The following is a 21,420-nucleotide window of genomic DNA, read 5'->3' as shown; positions in this document are numbered from 1 at the left end:
CCAGGGCATGATGCCATCCCCAGGGCACTGGTTCCAAATAAATCCTGCCTCATTTGCCAGCCAGGTCTGCCAAGGGACACAAGATGGCCTCAGGACAGGGGGTGCACCCATGGAGCCTGTCATCTTGCCATATCCATAGCGCAGCCCTGATTCTCTTCCCAGAAACCCTACATCTGCAAGATCCCAGGATGTACCAAGCGGTACACAGACCCCAGCTCACTCCGGAAGCATGTGAAAACAGTCCACGGCCCAGATGCACATGTCACCAAGAAGCAACGCAACGATGTGCACCTCCGTGCCCCGCTGCTCAAGGAGAACGGGGACAATGAGGCCAGCATCGAGCCTAGTGGCCAGGGATCAGAGGACAGTACTGAGGCCAGCAGCACCAGCCAGGCAGTGGAGGACTGCGTGCATGTCAGAGCCATCAAAACAGAGGGCTCCGGGGTAAGCAGAGCTGTGAAGCTCAGCTGGCCGAGTGCACTGTGCCCCGAGCTCTGCTCCAATAGTGGGCTCTCTGCCAGGGTCCCCCATCCTGCAGCAAGCAGGTATCCCTCCCGTTTCCAACTCAGCCTTTCTGCCTTTACCTCTTTGGGCCTCACATGGCATCTGTCATGCCCAGGCTCCTGTGTTGGTCTGAGTGGGGTGGGAGTGGTCCTGGTGTCCACCTCTCTAAGCAGCACCCCAGTGCCACTGCCAGGCTGCAAGCCTCTGTCCTATTCTGTGTCCTCCCCCTCTGATCTCTGCTCCTTTTGTTCTAACCACCTGTTCTTTGTCTCCACATCTTTCTTCCCAACTCTACCTCCCCTAAGGATAGACGGTACTGAGGTGAGCAGTGGAACCAGGTGAGGGATAGGGGTGGGCTGGGCCCAGAGAGGGTGGGCTGGATGTCCAGGTCACTGTCAGTCCAGGGCTCCTGGGTTGAGGACCATAAGAGACAGACAGCAGGGTGAGCAAAGCCTTTAGAGGAAGTAAAGGCTGGCAGGAGGGGGCTGGGGAGCCGTGAGAGGAAGCTCAGAAAGGCCAGCAAGGAGAAGTGTGAACCAAAGCTGCAGAGGTGGAGTTGGCTGACCTACAGAGGTCTTGAGGACTGAGCAGAGGTACTATAGATGAAGCCTCACAGGTTCCTGTTTACCTGGAGCTTGTGGCCTAGGCTGGACGCAGCACTGCAGCTTCTTAAAGACAGGGCTTAAATTTGGTGGCAGGTGGCCCAGAAACAAGCCCAGGTGCTGTATCCAGGGTGAGCCTCATCTGTACCCATCTACCCTGGCCACGGTGCTTGTAGCCTGAGTTTGTGGCCTTGCAGACAATACATGTGCACCGTACCACACTCCACCCCACCCAAGAGATGTCTATGATAAAGTAAGGAACAGTGAAAGCCAGTGACTTGCTGCCTTCTTCCAGGTGGTGAGCTCTCAACAGGCCAAATGCAGGTGATTGGAAAGTGTGACAAGGAACAGTGAGCTATGGGATGTAGCCCTTGCCTAAACAGCCATCTCAATCCAACCCTCTCTCTTGGCTTCACTGCCTTATGTCCAGCTGTATTGGTTACCTTCTGCTCAAAAGGTGAATGACAAGTAGTTCACATCCATCTCATAGTCAGGAAAGCCAAGGCTGAGAGCAGGGAAGAGACTTGACCATTGTATGCAGAAAGACGAGTGATGGTTTACAAGCCCTGCTAGGAGGCAGGTGCTTTCGTCTCCTAGGCCCCTACCTGAGGGTGCAAGAGAACAGTGTGGATGCAGGGTGGGCACACAACCAGTGTGCCCTCACATCCCTGAGCCTGTACCCTCCACCCTGTTCCTGCAGCTGTGTCACTCCAGCCCCGGGGCCCAGTCATCCTGCAGCAGTGAGCCCTCTCCCCTGGGCAATGCCCCCAACAATGACAGCGGTGTGGAGATGCCGGGGGCGGGGCCTGGGAGCCTGGGAGACCTGACGGCACTGGATGACACAGCACCGGGGGCTGACGCCCCAGCCCTGGCTGCCCCATCTGCTGGTGGCCTGCATCTGCGTAAACATGTGAACTCCATGCACCGGTTCGAGCAGCTCAAGAGAGAGAAGCTTAAGTCACTTAAGGATTCCTGCTCGTGGGCTGGCCCAGCCCCACACACCCGGAACACCAAGCTGCCTCCCCTCCCATCAAGTGGTGAGTGGAGGCCAGGGGTCTGCAGGAGGGCAGGAGAGAACCTGGGGCTGTATCAGGTAGGCCACTTCCTGGCTGCCCACCATAAAATGGCTCTTATAGCTCATTGCACACAGGTAAGGAAGCAGCATCAGAGAGGAAACAGTGTTGGTTGTGAGTCAAGGGCAAGGGTAAACCCATGGGATTCCAATGCCCTTGGTCTTTCACCTGCACCAGGCCGCATCCCATCACCCACTAAAATCAGGCAGGCCTACTCACACTGTCTCCCTCCTTCTCTGGTCCTTCATTCATTTGTGAAGCCTCATGTGGGCCTCATGGCGAAGGCTTAGGAAGGAAGGCAGCAGTGGAGTCCCAATCCCCATGGAGTCCATGGTCAGAAAGCCATGACACCAGATTCCCACTCTGCTGCAGGATGAGCCAGGTAGCACCAATGACAGAGCTAAGGGTAGTGCTGTGCAGCGCAAGGAGAAAGCTCATCCAGCTGAGAGGGAGGACTTCATGGAGAAGGTGGCCTTGTGTTTAGCCAGCAGTTTGTGATGGATGGTTTATCCAGTGAGCATCACTTGGATGCAGAGTGTGTGCAGAGATCTGTGCTGGCTACTGAGCATTTAGCATCCAGGCTGCCCTCTAGGGTCTGACAGCCCACTGTGCTAGATACTGACTTACCGCTGAGTCTTCCCTAAAGAAAATGTATTGCTTAGCCTGTTGGCAGATGGCCTTGAGGATCCTCTAGGATTTCTGGGTTGCAGACAGCTGCCTTGTCTATGATCACCCTTTCTAGGGGGCCAGTAGTCTGCAGGAGTGTCAGAGGCCCCCCATTTCAGCCCAACAACAGAAAGCCTGCCGGAGGTCCTGCCTTCCCACTGAGATCCACCTAGGCTCCCTTCTCCTCTTTGTACTCCTGCAGCCTGTCTTTCCTTCCACAGCTGGGGATCTCAGGGTGTTTCCTCTAAGCAGCCTGCTACTAAACTGCATCGCAGGGGAGCCCCACTGGCACTTTACTCCATGGACTGTGCCTGGGCCCTCCTAGGATCCTTATTCCTCCTGCCAGTCACTCAGCCCCTTGGAGGAGCCTGCACCTACATACCCCCAAGGAGGCAGCTGAGACAGGGACCAGGCCTCCTGGCTTCTGCTCATTTCCCCACTTGGCAGGCACACACTGTTCCCCTCCATTCTTCCATTCACAGATCCTCTGCTGAGTGCTTGCTGTGCCACCCAGTTCTGGGCCTCAGGTCTCAGCAGACAGCTTCAGCAAGATCAGAGCAGGCAGAGCAGAGCCTGTGCCCCCTCTGCTGACCCTTCTGCTTTCCCGCAGGCTCCATCCTGGAAAACTTCAGTGGCCCTGGGGGCAGTGGGCCAGCAGGGCTGCTGCCCAACCCTCGGCTGTCTGAGCTATCTGCTAGTGAGGTGACCATGCTGAGTCAGCTGCAGGAGCGCCGTGACAGCTCCACCAGCACGGTCAGCTCAGCCTACACCGTGAGCCGCCGTTCCTCCGGCATCTCCCCGTACTTCTCTAGTCGCCGCTCCAGCGAAGCCTCGCCCCTGGGTGCTGGCCGGCCGCACAATGCCAGCTCCGCAGACTCCTACGACCCCATCTCCACCGATGCTTCTCGGCGCTCCAGCGAGGCGAGCCAGTGTAGCGGTGGCGGCTCAGGATTGCTCAACCTCACGCCAGCACAGCAATATAGTCTACGGGCCAAGTACGCTGCGGCCACAGGTGGCCCACCACCTACACCACTGCCTGGCCTGGAGCGCATGAGCCTGCGGACCAGGCTGGCGCTGCTGGACGCACCTGAGCGTGCGCTTCCGGGCAACTGCCCACACCCCCTGGGGCCACGGCGTGGCAGTGACGGGCCTATCTATGGCCACAGCCCCCTGGGGGCTGCGCCCGCCTTCCCCCACGAGGCACCTGGCGGTGGAGCCCGGCGGGCCAGCGACCCTGTGCGGCGGCCCGAAGGCCTGACACTGCCTCGCGTGCAGCGCTTCCACAGCGCACACAACATGAACCCTGCCCCACTGCTGCCCTGCACGGAGAGGCGTGGCCTCCGCCTGCAGAATCATACCAGCCTGGAGGGCAGCCTGGTCCGCAACGCATATTCGCCTCGGCCACCCAGCATTAGCGAGAATGTGGTGATGGAGGCCATGGCCACAGGGGTGGATGGCACAGGGCCCGAGCCTGATCTGGGGCTGCCAGAAGACGACCTGGTACTGCCCGACGACGTGGTGCAGTACATCAAGGCACACACTGGTGGTGCACTGGATGAGAACACAAGACAGCTCTATCCCACGGAAAGCACTGGCTTCCCTGAGAACCCCAAACTGCCCAGCCCCGGGCTGCACAGCCATCGTAGGGTAGCAGCTGCAGACTCTAATGTAGGCCCCTCTGCCCCTGGGATGGGAGGCTGCCAGCTGGGCTATGGGGCACCCTCCAGCCTGAACAAAAATAACATGCCAGTGCAGTGGAATGAGGTGAGCTCTGGCACTGTGGACGCCCTGCCCAGCCAGGTGAAGCCACCATCCTTCTCCCAGGGCAACCTGGCTGTGGTACAGCAGAAGCCAGCCTTTGGCCAGTACCCTGGCTACAGTGCACAGGGCCTACAGCCGAGCCCGGGGGTTCTGGATAGCACACAGTCGCGCAACGTGGCCCTCTCTGCAACCAGAGGTAACTACATGCAGCAACTTCGACACCCAGCCACAGGGACCCAATGTGACAGCATGACTGCCACTGGGAGCTCCCACACCAACTATGGCCCAGCCCATTCCCAGTTGAGCCCCAGTAGTGTCAGTGGGGCCCTGAACCCGTTCCCCACCCCCTGCAGCAGCATCACAGCCAAGCCAGGCCCCCTGGGGCTCCCTCAGCAGATGGAAATTGCCTCTGACCCTGCCTTGATGGGCAGCCACTGCAGGGAACTAGGGGTGCCAGCACTGCATGCAGCCCAGAGCTACCCAGGGCAGAGCCATCACTTAGCAGCCCCCCTGAGTCAGGAAGGCTACCACCAGGCCCCCAGCCTGCTCCCTTCCCATCAGCCTGGCTTCATGGAGCCTCAGCAGGGATCCATGGGACCAACTACATCCAGTTTTGGCTTATTACAACCCCGACCACCCCTGGAGCCCAGTCCTGCTGGCCGCCACCGTGGAGTACGTGCTGGGCAACAGCAGTTGGCCTATGCCAGGGCCACCGGCCAGACCATGGCTACCATGTCAGCTGGTCAGGAGACAGCAGAGGCTGTGCCTAAGGGAACAGTGGACACCATCAGGTCATTGCCTCCTCAGCTAGCTTCGCAGGATGTAGGGGGGACGCAGGACCACAGCATGGTCTATTACTATGGCCAGATCCACATGTACGAACAGAATGGCAGCCTGGAAGGCCATGGTGGCTCCCCAAACACAAGACTCCAGCCACCACAACCACAGGCCTGCCCAGACAGTGTCCAGCCCCAATCCTTGCCCTCACCAGGGGTCAACCAGGTGTCCAGCACCGTGGACTCCCAGCTCCTGGAGGCCCCCCAGATCGACTTCGATGCCATCATGGATGACGGTGATCACTCGAGCCTGTTCTCTGGCGTGCTGAGCCCTAGCCTCCTCCACAACCTCTCCCAGAGCTCCTCCCGCCTCACCACCCCCCGGAACTCCCTGACCCTACCCTCCATCCCTGCAGGCATCAGCAACATGGCAGTTGGGGACATGAGCTCCATGCTCACTAGCCTAGCCGAGGAGAACAAGTTCCTGAACATGATGACCTAGGTCCCAAACCCTGGCACAGAGCAGGACCAGAGGGGTCCTCACTTTCCACCCTCCCATCCATTTCATCTTTTTCAAAAAGTAGTATTAAGTCGGCCTGAAGAGTTTTTGCCAGTGACTGGTTCAGGCCATGGATGTTTTAGGAGAAGGTCTATAGGCATCCTCTTTGCTCTCTTAGACTATATTTTGGAACACTAAAAAGAGTCTCAATTGGGAAGGAAAGGAAGGAGTGAAAAGCTCACATACACAGCGTTTGTCAGCCTTTGGTGTTCATGGAACCACTCTGTTCTGGCTTCTTCACTCTGTCATTTGGCTAGTGAGGAATTGTGTTGACCAGTAGCATTCACATTCATGCAGAGAGAAGGTAAGGAGCCATGTTTGGGTTTGAATCTGAAAGCAGTACCGGAGATTCTGCTCTGGAGAGATGGGCTTCTCATTCTGCCACCTGCCCACAGAAGGAATTCAGGGCTTCCTCGGATTCTTCTTTGAGCTTAAGACTTGAGGTTGCTGAGATCCCTTGCCAGAGAGGAGAAAATCACAGTCTGCTGAGTTTCGAAAGCAAATTGTAATTCCAGGTTTGGTAGAGTTGGCATCTGTACCCTCTGGAGCAGGGTTTGGGACAACAGATTGGCCAAGTGTATGTGAAAGAATAAAATATTTAAATATCGCCAGAGAAAGGAAATAGTGTACTGTGTGGGGCAAGTCCAAAGGCTGCCCGTGTTTACAGTGTTCCTGCATGGAAAATATAGCCCTTCCCGAAAAGAACGCTTGCTCCTATATACCTCGGGGCTACCCAAGCTGCTGCAGGTAAGAGATGGACAAGGCCTCGAGGAGTTGGGGATGCACCTGGGAGCCCTCCCTGTAGGAAGAGGAAGTCGCATGTTTACCCATCCTTGTTTCTCCAATGCACTATCTGCCCACTTTACTAAGGAAAACCCAAGGGTTTGACAGTGGCCTCTGCCCAGTCTCTCCTAAGCTGCACTGAGTGGCCATTGACTGCCAGCAGCCCAGTGGTCCAGGCCAAGCCACAACATGCAGCCGCAGTACCTTCCGGACTCTTAACCTCCGTGTTTTCCTCCCTCCCTCCCGTTACTTGGCAGAGAATGATGACATGCATGGTGTTTGGGATGGGGGTGGGAGGGTGAAGGGGTTGGTTCTCAGACTCTGAGGGATCGTCACTGAATTGTCCTGTTCAATTGTAACTAAGCCTCACCTCAAAGTGGAATTTGGAACTGGCTTTGAGAAGACATTCCTGAGCATCCTGCAGAATAAATCAGTGCATCTTCTGCACTATCATGTGTGTACACATGCATGTGTGCACACACATCCGAGACTTTCTGTTGAATTTATAGCAACCTGCCAAACCAACTGTATCACTTGAGCTTCATTGTCTCTGTGACTTGGCTCTGGTGGGGAACTTCTTAGCAACACCTGCAAACAGGGCCAGAACCTGATGGGCTGGGTCCCCTGTGTCCCTGCACATTAAACTCCTTAAGGCCCAGAGATAAGGCCAGCTCCAGTGACAGTCCTGGGACATCACCGAGGCTCTGCAGCTTGTGGTGGCCTATGTTCCCCTCCTAAGCTGGGGTTGCACTCTCTGTTCCTAGCCTATATATATTCTGTGCAGAAGACACCATCCTTGAATATACTGTAGGTGAATTGTCCAGCCAAATTTATATCTCCAAAACATTTTTAGCTTTTTCTACATGCTATGAATTGAGATGACATGCTCAACTTGTAAATAAGTCTTTTTGTACATTAAAAAAGTAATTTTTTCATAATTTATCTTGTCTGTCTGCTTCTCCCTTGACAGTAGTTAATGAGAATTTGAGCAGTAAATTTGGTGCATTTGAACAGAAATTAGGCTGTATTTTTTGTAACAGTGTCAAAATTGACTACCTTGCCTTAGCCAAAGTAATGTTTAATGTTGAGGCATTTACGGACTGTTCGTTTCCTGTCACTTTGGGGCTGGGGGTGGGCCAGCTCGGATGCTTTGCAGTGAGTATCTGCTTTGCTAAAATTCATGACACCGGAATCAGATATGAACCTGAGCCCTCTGTGTCAGCCGCCTCTCTCTGATGGGCAGTGCAGTTGAACACATTTGAGTCAGGGTGAGCATGGTGATAAGAAAATAAGCAGGTCCCCATGGTGAACAAGGTGTGTCCTCTGGGGCAGGCAAAGAGAAAGGGAAGGCGGGCAGGCCACCTGATCCCTGGGCAGGGCTAGGCCTCTGAACTCCCAGGCCTGGCTCCTAGAATTTCCTTGTCTCCATGAGAAAAACCTTAGCCCCCAGGTTGGACAGTGTGGGAGCCGAAGCATCTTTAGTTGTATTATCATTACTGCCTTGATGTCCTAAAGGGATTCAGAGCATGCCTTCCATGGTCTTTTCTATTTTGCAGCAAAGCCAGAAGTTACATGGTGCCAACTCCAGTGAATAAGGTGGATGAGGATGCACTGTGATGTTTTTAGGAGCCTACTTTTCTGTAGGTGACACTCATCAAACACGTTCACCAAATTTTTTATTATACCTTGTAAAGATAAGAAAGAGGACTCTCAACTTCAGAAAGTAGTGACAATGATGGGTTGAATGTGTTTGAAGTGAGGAGCATTGTGAGGATTGATGGCAGTGTGTCTTTTACTATACTAATGTCTTGATTTAAGCATTCACTATATTTTAATCACTCCTCCTACCCATGAAAAGATCCCTCAGGGGTGAAAATGAAATTGGCACTCTGAGACAGACATTCTCAAATTCAGGGAAACTAAGAGAACTCATGACTCATAGATCTGCCCTAAATGTAGAAAGCAAAGACGCCAGAAGGAAAGATGGACCACCCAGAGTGAGGGTAGAGCAGCAGGAAATGTGAGTATCTGGCTTGATAGAGCAGGTGCTTCTGCCTTCTTGAGTTCCTTAAAGAATATGAGCTGAAAGCACACAATGCCAATGGTCCAATGGGGGTTTTAATGTCTGTGGATATCACAAGACAGTGATTACATAAAGGGGGAGGATTAAGGGTCTACATGGGGTTATATAACCACATTTCACTTAAAAGTGGTGAGGTACTGATTCATAGACTACACTCAGTGAAGTATGTATATTCTGATAATCCCTAGTGTAATCAGAAAATAAACTATACTCTGTGATGTAGGCCAAAAAAGTAACAAAAATTAAAATAAAAATAGTTTTAAAATGTTCCCAAACCCAAAAGATAGCAGGCAGATAGGAATAATAACAGCCACAAAAAAAGAAAGCAATGAATAAAATGGTAGGTCTGTGTCTGAACCTATCAATAATTACATAAAACCTAAGTCTAAAAGCCCTAGTTAAGAGCCAGAGAATAGAGATGCGACACTCCTACTCCCTAGTTTTAAGACCTCCTATAAAGCTGCCATCATCAACAATGTGGTATCAGTGATGAGAAAGACACAGATCAATGGTACAAAACAACAGGGTCAGCAGACTGTGGCCCAAAGACCCAATCTGGCCAGGATCTGTTTTTGTATGACCTATAAGCTGAGAATGGTCTTTAAATAGTATTCTTTAAAATTCATAAAATCAAATTTTTATAAAGCAGAGACTATTATAATCCCAAATATTGAGTACAGTTATCCAAGTACCATAATCCTTTTTCCAGTTTTCCTCATAATCCAAAAAGTTGTATTTGTAATCCCACTGAGATGTTATTGGAATCCCAGAAAGTTAATTCTAAACTACCACCACCAGTGCAACCCATGGCAAGAGTAAAGACATCAAGACATACCCAAGTTAAAGGCAGCCAAGGGGTCCTAAATCCAATCCCTGTGAGGACATGCAGACAAAGGCCTTGATCCTAGGCCTCTCCCAGAATTTATTATCTTGTGAAGGAAGGCGGTGGCTCAAGGATGAGTGACAGTGAGGATGGCAGGAACTAAGTGAGTAACCTGAGCTGGCTGGCCAGGTGGGGGGAAAAGCACCTCTGCAAAATACAGAGATAAGGATATGCAGAAGGATCAATTTGCATAATTCAATTGAGGTGGCAACTGAATTGTTTTAGAAGACTGTTGCTTCAGTTTCTGATAGGTAAATTTTTGTGCCCTGGGGAGTCTGCTCTTTACCTTGAGGCTCATACCCAGTTGACATTCCTAGAGCTAAGGGCTCAAACATCCAGCTGTGCTCATATCTTTCACAGAGAACACTATGTGAGGAAACAGGAGATTGATGGCTTTAGAGATTACATATCAGAACTTGTCTAGCCTTATTTACAGTGCTTAGAGCCAACTGAAGAGAAAAGGAAATACCATAGCCAGCTCTGTACATATCAGTGTGAGGAAATAAGTCTCCATATAATCAAAGTTGCAGCAATTGTTCTGCATTCACAGGGAGTCAACAGTTGTCCCCCACAGAGACCATATAACCATACAACCTAAAGTACTTATTATTTTACTCTTCACAAAAAAATCTGTTAACTCCTGCATAAAGAATTCAGAAATAGACAAGCACGAATATGACAAATTATTTTGGTGGTTCTGGGAATCAAACGAAGGCCATGTGCAAGCCAAGCAAGTGCTCTACCGCTGAGCTATACCCCAGCCCACAACTGATTTTTTTTTTCCACAAAGGTACAAAAGCATGTCAGTGGAAAAAGTTTTTTCAACAAGCAGTGTTGAAACAACTGGATACCCATAGGCAAATAAAAATTAACATTAAAAGAATCTTGACCTAACCTATTTCTCATACAAAATTTCCCTCCAAATAGACCACAGATGTAATATAAAGTGAAAACCACAACAATTTTAGGAGAAATCATCATAGAAAAATCTTTATGACCTAAGATTAAATCAAAAGTTCGTGTGCATTACTCTTAAAAAATGTTGCCCATGAAAGAAAATTTTGGAAAGTTAAGCATGTTTTCTCAGCAAAAGAGACAAGATAATTAAAAGCTATAGGCTAGAGGAAACTATTTTTATCATATCCAACAAAGGTCTTGGGTCCAGAATATATAAAGAGCAACAAAATCAACAATATAAGAACACATGATCCAACTAAAAAATGGGCAAAGAACTTAAATAGATGCTTCATACAAGTGGTCATAAAGCCAAAGATGGTGTCACATGGCTTTAATCCCTGCACTTTGGGTTACTGAGGCAGGAGGATTATAAATTCAAGCCCAACCCTGGCAACTTGGTGGCTTAGTGAAACCTCTCAAAATAAAAACAATTGAAAGGGCTGGGGATATAACTCAGTGCAAAACCCCTAGAATCTTTGGTATCAATATATACAGATGACAAGTAACGAAAAGCTCTTCAACCTTGCTAAACATTAGGACAATACAAATATTAACACAATCAGACACAACTGTAATCAGTTTAAACTTGTCACCTGTTCTGTGCAAGAAGGATAAATTACTTTCCTTTGGAGACATAGGTCCAGCCCAAGGAAAAGCAAGGGGGCCCAATGTCCTCATCTGTGCAACAGGTTTGATACATTACCCACTCCAGAAATCATTTCAAGGATGAAATGAGACCAAATATGAAATATAGCTTACCCTTAATGATGTTCCTTCACTTCCTGAGATGTAGCCATCACAGCCACACCATTTCCAGGACACTTAATTAGTGACTGTTATCCTAACAATTGGTCTGAGGGTTTAAAGCATAGTAGTTATGTAATGTGTCTACTAGGTATGACAACTACAGTCCCCAGAATCCCCCATCCTGGGTGTTTTTGACTCACAAATTCTAGCATGAGTCTGGGTAAGGGGACTCAGCAGACTCACAGCAGAACACGTGTGTCTTCGGGTAGCTATAGGATCCTCACTGCCATGGAGCAGCTACCCCTCTGAATTTAGTGCTTCCTGCCCAACCTGCCCACATCTGAACATGGATTTTCAAGGCCAGGCATCAGGAACTGATGGTGTTCAGTCTGTCCTTGTGGGCTTTCTCCATTCTATAGCCAGCCTACCTTCCTGACCAGCAGAGGTGGAGTTTGAGTCCCAGCCTCAGACATGATAGCAGGGGCCTGCAGAGTCTGTGACCAACCATCAGCCCAAATGAGAAAGGCATACCCCCTATCTATCTTACCTATCTCACTGTCTATCATCTCCTGTTATCAGTCTATCACCCATCTCTCTAGTCTGTCTGTGTCTCTCTCCTCTCTCCATCAGCTATGTGATTGGATCTATCTATCCCTCACATCCGGCATGCACACTTGAGCACTGGATGACACCTGATGAATGGAGGGAAGGCAGCTCTGAAGCTCTGGGATGGCTTTGGAGGGCCAACCTGAGAACATGTCACAGCTTCTGTGGACAGTGAACTAAGAGTTCCTTTGTCACAGATACTGTGCTAGGAACATTATATTAGTCGGCAGGTTGTCTATTTTTAAAAAATACTAGAAACAAACCACCAAACTCAAAGGCTTAAAACAATGGTCACTCATTGTCACTACCCCCCAGGGCTACTGGAGTTGGCAGGTCTAGCCTAGGCTGTGTTTAGTAGCCCTGACCTGTGTGTGGTCATTTTAGACCCAAGCTGAAATGGGGTTGAGCAATAACTAGGGAGGCTACTTCTCAAAGTAATGGCATAAGCTCAAGAGGATAAATGGAAATTCTAAAGGCCATCCAGTCTTAGAAACAGTGTGGTAATTTCCATCCCATTCTTTGAGTCAAAGCAGGTGACATAGCCAAACTCATCAAATGATGCCATCCCCCCATAAAGAGGCAAAGGCCAGAGTGTGAGCATCTGTCAAGGCAAAGGACTGGAACTGGCTTTCTCTACCACACACAGGTATTCACTGTGTGATAGGCAGTTTATCTTGAGTTCTGCAATCTTTACACCAAGCCATGAGATAGGTAGAAACCACCTGACTTCTCTAATTAACTCACCCAAGGTTACACTGCTGCCTCTAAGTGACAGATGGTAACTCAAGCTCAGGCATTCTGGCTCTGGGTGTGCTCTCTGTGGAAGAAGAGTGCTGAGTGAATGGGGCTTACAAAGGGTGCTTAACTGTCATTAGCTAAATAATTATATAAACAGAAGGAAATTCGCAGCTCTCAGGACCATAAAGGAGCAACATGGCGTCTATAAGCAGATTTGAGAATTCAGAGAGTTCTCCAAGACCAAAGTGCCTGAGCCTTGGTCTGAAGAATGATCATGAAGAAAAGGCAGGAAAAGTTACTCCATAAACAAAAAAGTACAAGATAACACCAAAGCCCAGGTACTGAGCCACTGCTGGCCCCCAGGAGAGAAGACAGAGACGGACAGCAATGATGGATTCAGTAGCTACCTAGGGTAACACCAGTAGGACAGGGTAAGGGCTCCCATGGAAGTGGTCAGAGAGCACCCCTACCCGCTAGGTGGGGAGTTCTAGATGGGGATGCAGTTCAATGGTAGAGTGCTTGCCTAGCATTCTGATTCATGTCCAGCATCATGGTGGCTGGTGGTGGCTGGGCTCAGTGGCCCTGGCCCACGTGTGGTCATTCTAGACCCCGGCTGAAATGAAGTTAAATAACATAAAGTAAAAGAGCTGACCTTTTACACCAGGAGAGGTGGCAGTAAGATCCGTGCTCTGGGAGTGAGCACAGAGTCCAGGGCTGTGTTCGGTCTGAGAACCCGGGCAGGAAGCTGACCCTAGTGCTGTGGGTGAGCTCCCTGGCCACTTAGTGTCTGTGTCCCAGATCAGGGGCCAGAATCTGTCTGTTGTCTGGGAATGAGTGGAAAGAGGAGGAGGAGAAAGAGCTGGATGGGCACCGCCAACAGCAGGAAAAGACAGCGCCTCCAGGAGGAGCCACGGCAGTAAGCCCACATCACCAGAGACCTGGCATCCTCACCCCACATCCAATGCATCAGGAAACCCTTTGGGCTCTAACTTCTGGGAATATCCAGAACTGGGGCACTTTTCCCCACAACCCTTGAGCCTCCCAAGTGTGCTAGAGCTGCTAATACCAAGTGACAAGAAACTCACTCCAATAGATGTTAAACTACCGGCCCTGTAAACCTGTCAGTGGAGTGCGGGTTCAGGGTGCAGTGCTCCCCCAGAGCTCCTGCACACGCTGCTGCTCTGCAAGATCTCCGTCTCATCCCGAATCTCCTCCACCTTCACATGACCCCCACTGTTTAGTCCTCTTCCCAGTAAGAGCAGTCCTCTGAAGTGTGTCAATCCTATGCCCAGCATCCACGCTTGTCCCTGTCCCACCCAGCCCACGTCCTGTGGCTCACAGGCTCTCAGACCCTCTTACCTCACTTCGGTCTTCACTTTATCCCCGAGGCTTTGTGCTGTCTGAAGCAACTGGGAAACTGCTGAGGTGAAACAGTTGAGAGAGACTTGGAAGCCTAATGGACCAGGGATAGCCAGAATGCAGGGTGGGCACAAAGGGGCTGAGGGCAAGGGACAGGGCTGGCCATAGACAGCAGGGTCAAACAAGAGGGAGAGAAAAAGAAGGGAGGTTGATGGCCTGTGGCTTTGGAACTAGGAGGAAAACTGCTTCTTTCTGCCCCTGCTACAGGAGTTAAGAGCTCTCCTGGGAAGTACAGGACCAGAGGCCCAAGAAAGGCAAATGCCATCGTTGCTTTCTTATCACTGGGACAAAATACCTGACAGCTACAACTTGAAGGAGAAAAGGTTTATTTTGGGTCACAGTTGTTAAGATTCAGTTCCCTGGTCAACTGGCTGCAAGGCAGAAACAGCGTGGGGGAAGGGTGTGCTGGAGGAAACCCAAGACAGAATACAGCTTCAGAGAGAGGGAGGAGCCAGGGAGGGAGACACCTCTGCAGGTGATGCCTCCAGTGAGGGTCTCTAACCAGCCTCTACCTCCTAACAGAAAGCCCTCTGTAAACGCATTGGCAGATTGATTCACCAGTGAGGGTAGCCCTCCCACCACTGCCATCCAGCCACCTTCCTAATGCATGAGATCTACACAGAAGAGAAGTTCTGGGTAGTTCATCAGTAGGGAGAGAGTTGTTCAGAAAAACTCTGAGGACCTGCAGAGGGCACCAGGGACCACCCTCCTCCCGGTGGATGGGAGCCTTGAGGCTGCACTATGCAGGACTGCAGAGAGAACAGGGTGAGCCCTGAAGTTCACACTGGCCTGGGCTATAGATGTCTGAGCAAGAGCAGAAGGCAGAGAGTTTGCAGCAGCCCCAGCCACACACTTCATGGAAAGAAGCAGAGGAGTCAAAGCCCTGTCATTTGGGCACTGAGGATTCAAGTCAGGTTGGAATTCGGGGACAGGCCCTGATTTGGGGTTGCCTCTCTGCTTGAATGAACTTGCTGTGGGCCAAGGAAAAAATCACTCCTACATGCAATGCTTTGCACAAGCAATGCACTGCCCGTGGTGTCCCCCACGGTGTGGCCAGCTGCTGAAGTTGGACATAATGCCCCACTCCTTTTATTGCTTCCACTCAGTGACACTGGGCTCTGCTTTACAAGCTGGCAACCCAGCCCCAACCAGCAGAGCCACTGTCAATAAGGGCTGTTTTATGTCATGAGCCTCACAATTTATGGGCTGTCCCAGTGCTGCACAGACAGCCATTTGGCCAAGAAGGAAAGTGACCTAACACTTAAGAATTTGGGATCGGGGAAACACACGCGCGTGTGCACGTGTATGTGTGTGACATATGCACATATAACTAAGTCCATATACGATTAAATTCATCTGCTGACTACTACATAGTGGAAAACAGGAATACCTGTTAAATACCTTGGCCATAAAAGTGAAATGAAATAAAACGACTCATTTCCTCTTGGATATGGGCATTGGATCACACACTGACAATGCAGTTTTGAGGAGAGACAAGTGACAAGGACTGGGACTCAGTTCCTGCTGAAGTGACCTGGATTCCCTTCTTCCCAGGTAGGTCTAGCTCTTGCCAGGACATGGGCTAAAGGCTCCCATGAAAGAATTTGCCACATTTTACTGAAATACCTGTTTTAGTACTGTCTGCCACTAGACTATGAGCTCATAGAGAGTGGGTTGTGTGTCATCAGCTGTGGCATTTCTGGGTCCTGTGCCTACACTTGGCACCATAGGAAGGACTCAACCCCTAGGTGCTGAATTTATGCTGGGATATGTGAGTCACTGCTTGGGCTCTGCAGGGGTCCCCTGAGAGTCTCTCTCCCCAGGGCCATCAGGTGTGCTGCCTTTGACACATAGGTCCTGACACATTGGAGGCCCTCGGCAGTGTTTATCGGACAAGGCTGAGCTGAGCAAGGCAGAGAACTCAGGTTAGAAGGCTGTCAGTTTGCAGCTCCATGGATCCCATCTCTGAATGGGAGGGTGTGGGAGAGAGGTCTTGTTGGGAGCCGTGGCCGACACCGGTCGCCTTACTTGGCGGACGTAGGGCCTGTGGGTGGGAGCGGAGCCTGAGCTAGATTGCCCCTCCCATCGAGTGAGCCAAGTTGGCGCCTGCTTCCTGCCCCCTGATTGCGCTGGCGACTTAAACAACCCGCTCTGTAAGATAGTCTGCCTAGCAACAACTGATGTTAGCCAATCAGCCCGCATCGCGCGCTTTGAACTGATTGGCCACTGTTACCCTATAAAAGTAAATGCCTCTCCCGCCACAAGAGAGAAGCACAGAAGAAGCACAGAGAGGGATAGAGAAAGTCCACCGGCGAGAAAGGGCTGGTGACAGAGCGGAGGCCTCGCGGGGCCCACGCGGAGATAAATAAAGGCAAGATTGCACACCGTCAGAATCTGTCGCGTGTTCTTCCTGCAGGCCGGGAGCGACACCGACAAGGTCTGATTCAGGGCCTTTGCTTGTAGCTGCCTCTCCCTCATCCACTGCCCTCTGAATGGCTGGGCCCAGGCTCCAACATCAGCCCATCCCTGTCCTTTCTCTCCCTGGGGGTACCTGCCACCTGTAGACCAGTGATTCTCAAATGTCTCTCTCCCCATGAACTCAAGACTTGTGTGTTCACCTGTCTGTCTGATGTCTTCCAGGCATCCTGTGAATGTCAGCTCCAAACCATCTTCTCCTCTAGGCTCTCTCCTATCAGTAAATGGCACCACCACAGAGCAGTTGACTAAGGCAAGGAACCAAGGGCTGTCTGTGGTAGTTAATTTTAAATGTCAACTCAACTGGGCTTTGGGGTGACCACATATTTAGTTAAATATTATTCTGAAAGTGTCTTGACGAGATTTAACATTTGAATCAGTTGTCTGAATCAAACCCATCACCCTTCCCAGTACGGGTGGAACTCAGCCAGTTGAGTGGATGGAACATAAAGGCAGAGTAAGGAGGAAGAGTGCTCACTTCTCCCATCCACTATCGTCAAGCTGGGAAGTCAGACTTATCCTGCTTTTCACTTAGATTTGAACTGAGACCTACACCATATACCCTCCTGGTTCTCAGACATTCAGACTTGGAGTAGAGCTCTTCCTCCAACTCTCCTGCATCTCCAGTTGACCAGCTGCAGATCTTGAGACATGCCAGCTTCCAAACTGCAGCAGACAATTCTTCAGTTCCTTACTCTCTCTCTCTCTCTCTGTCTTTCTCTCTCTCTCTCTCTCTCTCTCTCTCTCTTTCTCTGCCTCTCTCTCTCTCTCCCTTTTCCCTCTTCCTCCCTCTCACGCTGTCACTCTTCTCTCACTCTGTCAATTATTGCGTTTTCCTAGAGACCTACCCTTACTATTCACTACCCTTGAATATTCTGCTTTGGTGACATTCTATGTCCAGTTCACCATTAAGTGCTGCCAACTCACCCATCCCCAAAATACACACAAAATCTGATTGCTTCTCTCTCTGTAGCCCAACCCCTTCTCTATTCTAGACAGCTGCAAGGGTCCCCCTGAGCCTCCTCGCCTTCTCACCTCCCTACAACCATTATGCACAGAGTGACCTTCTTAAAACACTCATCAGAAGGCATCAGGCCTAGATTTGCTGCCCTCCACTGGGTCACACCCTCAGAATAAGGCCGTACTCCTCCTAAGGCCCCTTGCCAACTTCCACAGGCTCCAATCCTGGGCTGTCTTTTGGGTCTCGTCTCCAGCACCCTTTCTCCTCACTCCCTTTAACCAAACTGACCTTTGCTGTTTTAAGTTTTTTATGAAAAATTTCTACTGTGGAACTAAGTTTGAAAGTACGAAAAATTGCAAAACTAACAGAATTCATGTACACATCATTATTTCCCCTACACTTGACATCTTAAGTACAATACCAAAAAAATTCTTAAGTACAGTGCCAAAAAAGTTAGCAGTAGTACAATATTATTAGCTCAACTGCAGACCTTATTTTAATTTCTCTGTATTTTTTGCCTTACTGTCTTCTTGTTCCACCAAAATCTTATCCAAGATGCCACATTGCATCTTGCTATTCTCCTTTGTTTCCTCTAATTGGTCAGTCCTCAGACTTAAAGTCTTTCATAACCTTAGCAGTTTTGAAGAGTATCCCTCAATCAGAGCTTGTTAGAGGCTTATTTGTGATTGAAGTTAAACTTACTTTATTTGTTTAATTCTCATTCTCTCCAATTTACTTAATTTGTTTAATTCTAGGGTTTAATTCTCCAATTTACCTTAGTTTATTTGTTTAATTCTAGGGTACTTTATTTGTTCAATTCTAGTGTTTTAGAATTTCCAACCTCGTGTGACTCTCGTTTAATAAGTTGGCTACTGCACCTACGCATATGTTTTGGTCTTTAGTCTTAACGATAGCCCATTGAACACCCTTTTTCACTTACTTAGACTATTTCTTTTCTTCCCCACACCCTACAGTGTGACAATATTATACTAAGTTGGTATTGTTTGTATTCTCTCTTGGGATCCTCTTTTATCCTAGTTCAATGGCACATTTGGTTTTTGGAGTATGTGAAACATTGCAAAATTTCTGAGAGTCAAAGCCAATCCAAAAGGCACAGAGAAGTGTCACTTCCTCCTCCTGCCTGCTACTCCACTCTCATGTCCCTTTTTTCTGCCTCTCTCAACTGCTTTCCACCTCAAACCATTCTCTTCTTTCTGGTTAATTTTTCTTGTATTTTTTTTTGTTTGTTTTGCACAGGTGAGCAGATGCCTATATATTTTCTTTCTTCCTTTCTTTTTTTTTTCTTGAAAGGTATCAATATTTTTTCACATGGCCCTGACATAGCCCAGTGTACTCTCAGAGCCGGAGGAACTTTTGGAAGTGGCACATCCTGAAAACGACTACCCTCAGTTCATAAAGCTCTCCCTCATTTTTTACAATTGCATGTGACTCTGTTAGATGTGCCATAGTTTCCTCACAAACTAGGCTTTTTGTTCCCCAGACAAACCAAACTTACTTCTGCCCTGGAAGTTAACATTTGTTGCACCTGCCTGGACCACTATGCCCTGGAAATTGCCATGACTCTCTCCGAGGGTCAGACTGGATTTCCCTCTTCAGAGAGCCTGCCAATCTGCAGGGGCCGCAGACCCAGGCCCTCCCAGTCACCATGTCTCATAGTCTGAGTTCCACGAGCCCTCATCACCCCATGAGGCCATCCTGTCTCCTCACTTGGACTCATTTCTTTCCCATCGCCTTGTCGCCACCAGAGGGTAAACCTCACCTCCGAGCAGTACCGCATCCCTGGCTCTGCAGACAGTTCGAGCCCCATAAATGTCTGTGGACTGCAACAGACAGTTTTAGGGCCCTACTCACATTGCTTGTTCCACTCTGAAGGTTCCAGAGAGTTCCTTCACAGAGCAAAGTGTCTTGCATCTGCTTGGGGAAATTCTCTGGCCACGCACGTATGCCAGGTCCATGTGAGGGTAGGGCAGAGTGAGTGCTTCAGAAGTGATGAAGTACCATGTTGCAGGCAGCATTTAGTGTGTCATGCACAATAACCCCAGGCCCCTACGGGATTTGCCCAGCAGCTGCCCATGAAAATGACCTACGCATGTGCACACCCTCTACTGGTTCTCCTCCTTCCCAGCTCACTTCTTCAGCCCCTCACTATGCTTCCTAGTAGGCCCCCTCTGTACCCTACTTCATGTACATCCTTACTTTGGGATTTAAGACTTTAGGTCTGGTAGAGCTCTGACTTTGACTTTTCTCTAGTCATCATTTTAAACCACTCTGATAAACTACAGAAAAGGCGAGCTGTTCAAACACTGCAGTTAATAGGTCGTAGCAGGCATTATTAGCTGTCCGTATGAAAAACCCTTGGGCATTGTGCTGGGCACAAGCTGAGGAGCTCACCAGGTGATAGCACTGCAGCTACTTTGGGCCACATGGAAAGGACCCAGTAATAGAGGGACGGTTGCATTGGGCTCACATGAGGGTGTGCTGAGCAGTCTCCAAGCTGTGTCCATTAAGAGACAGTAATGACTAAAAGTCCCAGACCTTGACTATGGAAAGCAGAGACCTGGAAACTACACTTCTGAATGGGTTCTTGGGAGGAAGCTGGATGCCCTGGATAGGGACCACAGAATATGCCTCCACCGTGCTGGTAGTATCAGTGGCCCAGAGACCACGTCAGAATGTAGTAACCTATGAGTGACGTCACTGAAAATGCCAGTGTAGGAAACTCTATGGATCCAGCCCTACATGAAAGAAATTAATAATGTGGAAAAAAGAAAAGAAAATAGCTGTTAGAATCAATAGCTCTGGGATCTGGTTAGAAATAATAACCAGGTGTTTTGGTCAGACCAGAATGCTGTGACTAATACTGTAGACTGGCTGGTTTAAACAATAGGAATTTATTTCTCAGCGTCAGTACTCTGAGAAGTCCAAGGTGAAGGTGCTGGCCAGTTCGGTTTCTGGTCTCCAATTTGGTTTCTGGAGGACTCACTTCTCGGCTTGCAGAGGTCCTCATGCTCAATGTCCTCACCTTAGAGCAAGAAAGGCATTTTTGTCAGGTGTTATTAGGGCAGTAATCCTATTCACGAGGATTGTGCTGGTCAGATTTTAACTACTATGACAAAGACCTGAGAAAATTAACTTAAAAAGAGGAAAAGTTTGTTTTGGTGAACAGTTTCAAGGATTTCAGTGCATGCCTACTTGGCCCCGTTGCTTTGGGCCTGTGGCAACACAGTACATCACATTGGGAGTGCATGGTAAAAGAGTCTTTCTCACTTTGTGGTAGCAAAGAAGCAGAGAGAGAGACAGACAGTAGGAGAGAGGTGCCAACATCTTTTTCTTTTCTTTTTTTTTTTTTTTTAAAGCCTACAGCTCCTGGTATTCCCAGGTGGTCTCCCATCCAAGTACTAACCAGGACCGACCCTGCTTAGCTTCTGAGATCAGAAGAGATCGGAAGCGTTCAGGGTGGTATGGCCGTAGACCAACATCTTTTTCAAAGCAGACCCCAAGGACCTCAGTTCCTTCCATCTCCTAAAGGTTCTACCACCTCCAGTATTGCCATAGGCAGAGTACAAGTCTTCAGTACATGGGCCTTTGGGGAGTATTCCAGACCCAAACTATAACAAGGGCTCCACCCTCATAACCTAAACACATCAGCCTCATACCATCACACCAGGGATAGAGCTTCCACGTGCAGATTTAGGGAAGACATAAGCATTCCATCCATAGTGCAGGGGGAGGCTTGAGAAACAAAGAAGTGCTTGCTTGTTGGTGAGTAAGCATGTGGTATTTTAAACAGCCCATCGAGTGTGCCC

General features: G+C 49.5%; 1 protein-coding gene and 1 non-coding gene across 4 annotated transcripts in view; one reads left to right on the top strand and one right to left on the bottom strand.

Annotated features, from left to right (window-relative positions):
* The window catches only part of Gli2 (GLI family zinc finger 2), a 217,933-nt gene extending 210,271 nt beyond the window's left edge, over window positions 1-7,662 (top strand). For all 3 annotated transcript variants that reach the window (XM_013142573.3, XM_013142572.3, XM_063258929.1), the window contains 3 exons: window positions 163-444; window positions 1,807-2,143; window positions 3,456-7,662. In XM_013142573.3, coding sequence (XP_012998027.2) covers window positions 163-444; window positions 1,807-2,143; window positions 3,456-5,884 — 3,048 coding nt within the window. In that variant the 3' untranslated portion in view covers window positions 5,885-7,662. The remainder of the gene's footprint in view (window positions 1-162; window positions 445-1,806; window positions 2,144-3,455) is intronic.
* A 13,306-nt stretch (window positions 7,663-20,968) lies between these two features.
* LOC111754168 (5S ribosomal RNA) lies at window positions 20,969-21,087 on the bottom strand. The gene has a single exon (XR_002788883.2). It is a non-coding gene; the product is annotated as a 5S ribosomal RNA (ribosomal RNA).
* Window positions 21,088-21,420: the final 333 nt, after the last annotated feature.

This window comes from Cavia porcellus, unplaced genomic scaffold (genome assembly GCF_034190915.1).
Source record: "Cavia porcellus strain 051 isolate PalLab524CR breed Dunkin Hartley unplaced genomic scaffold, mCavPor4.1 scaffold_12, whole genome shotgun sequence".
Classification (NCBI taxonomy): Eukaryota; Metazoa; Chordata; class Mammalia; order Rodentia; family Caviidae; genus Cavia; species Cavia porcellus.
This window is presented reverse-complemented; position numbering and strand designations above follow the sequence as displayed.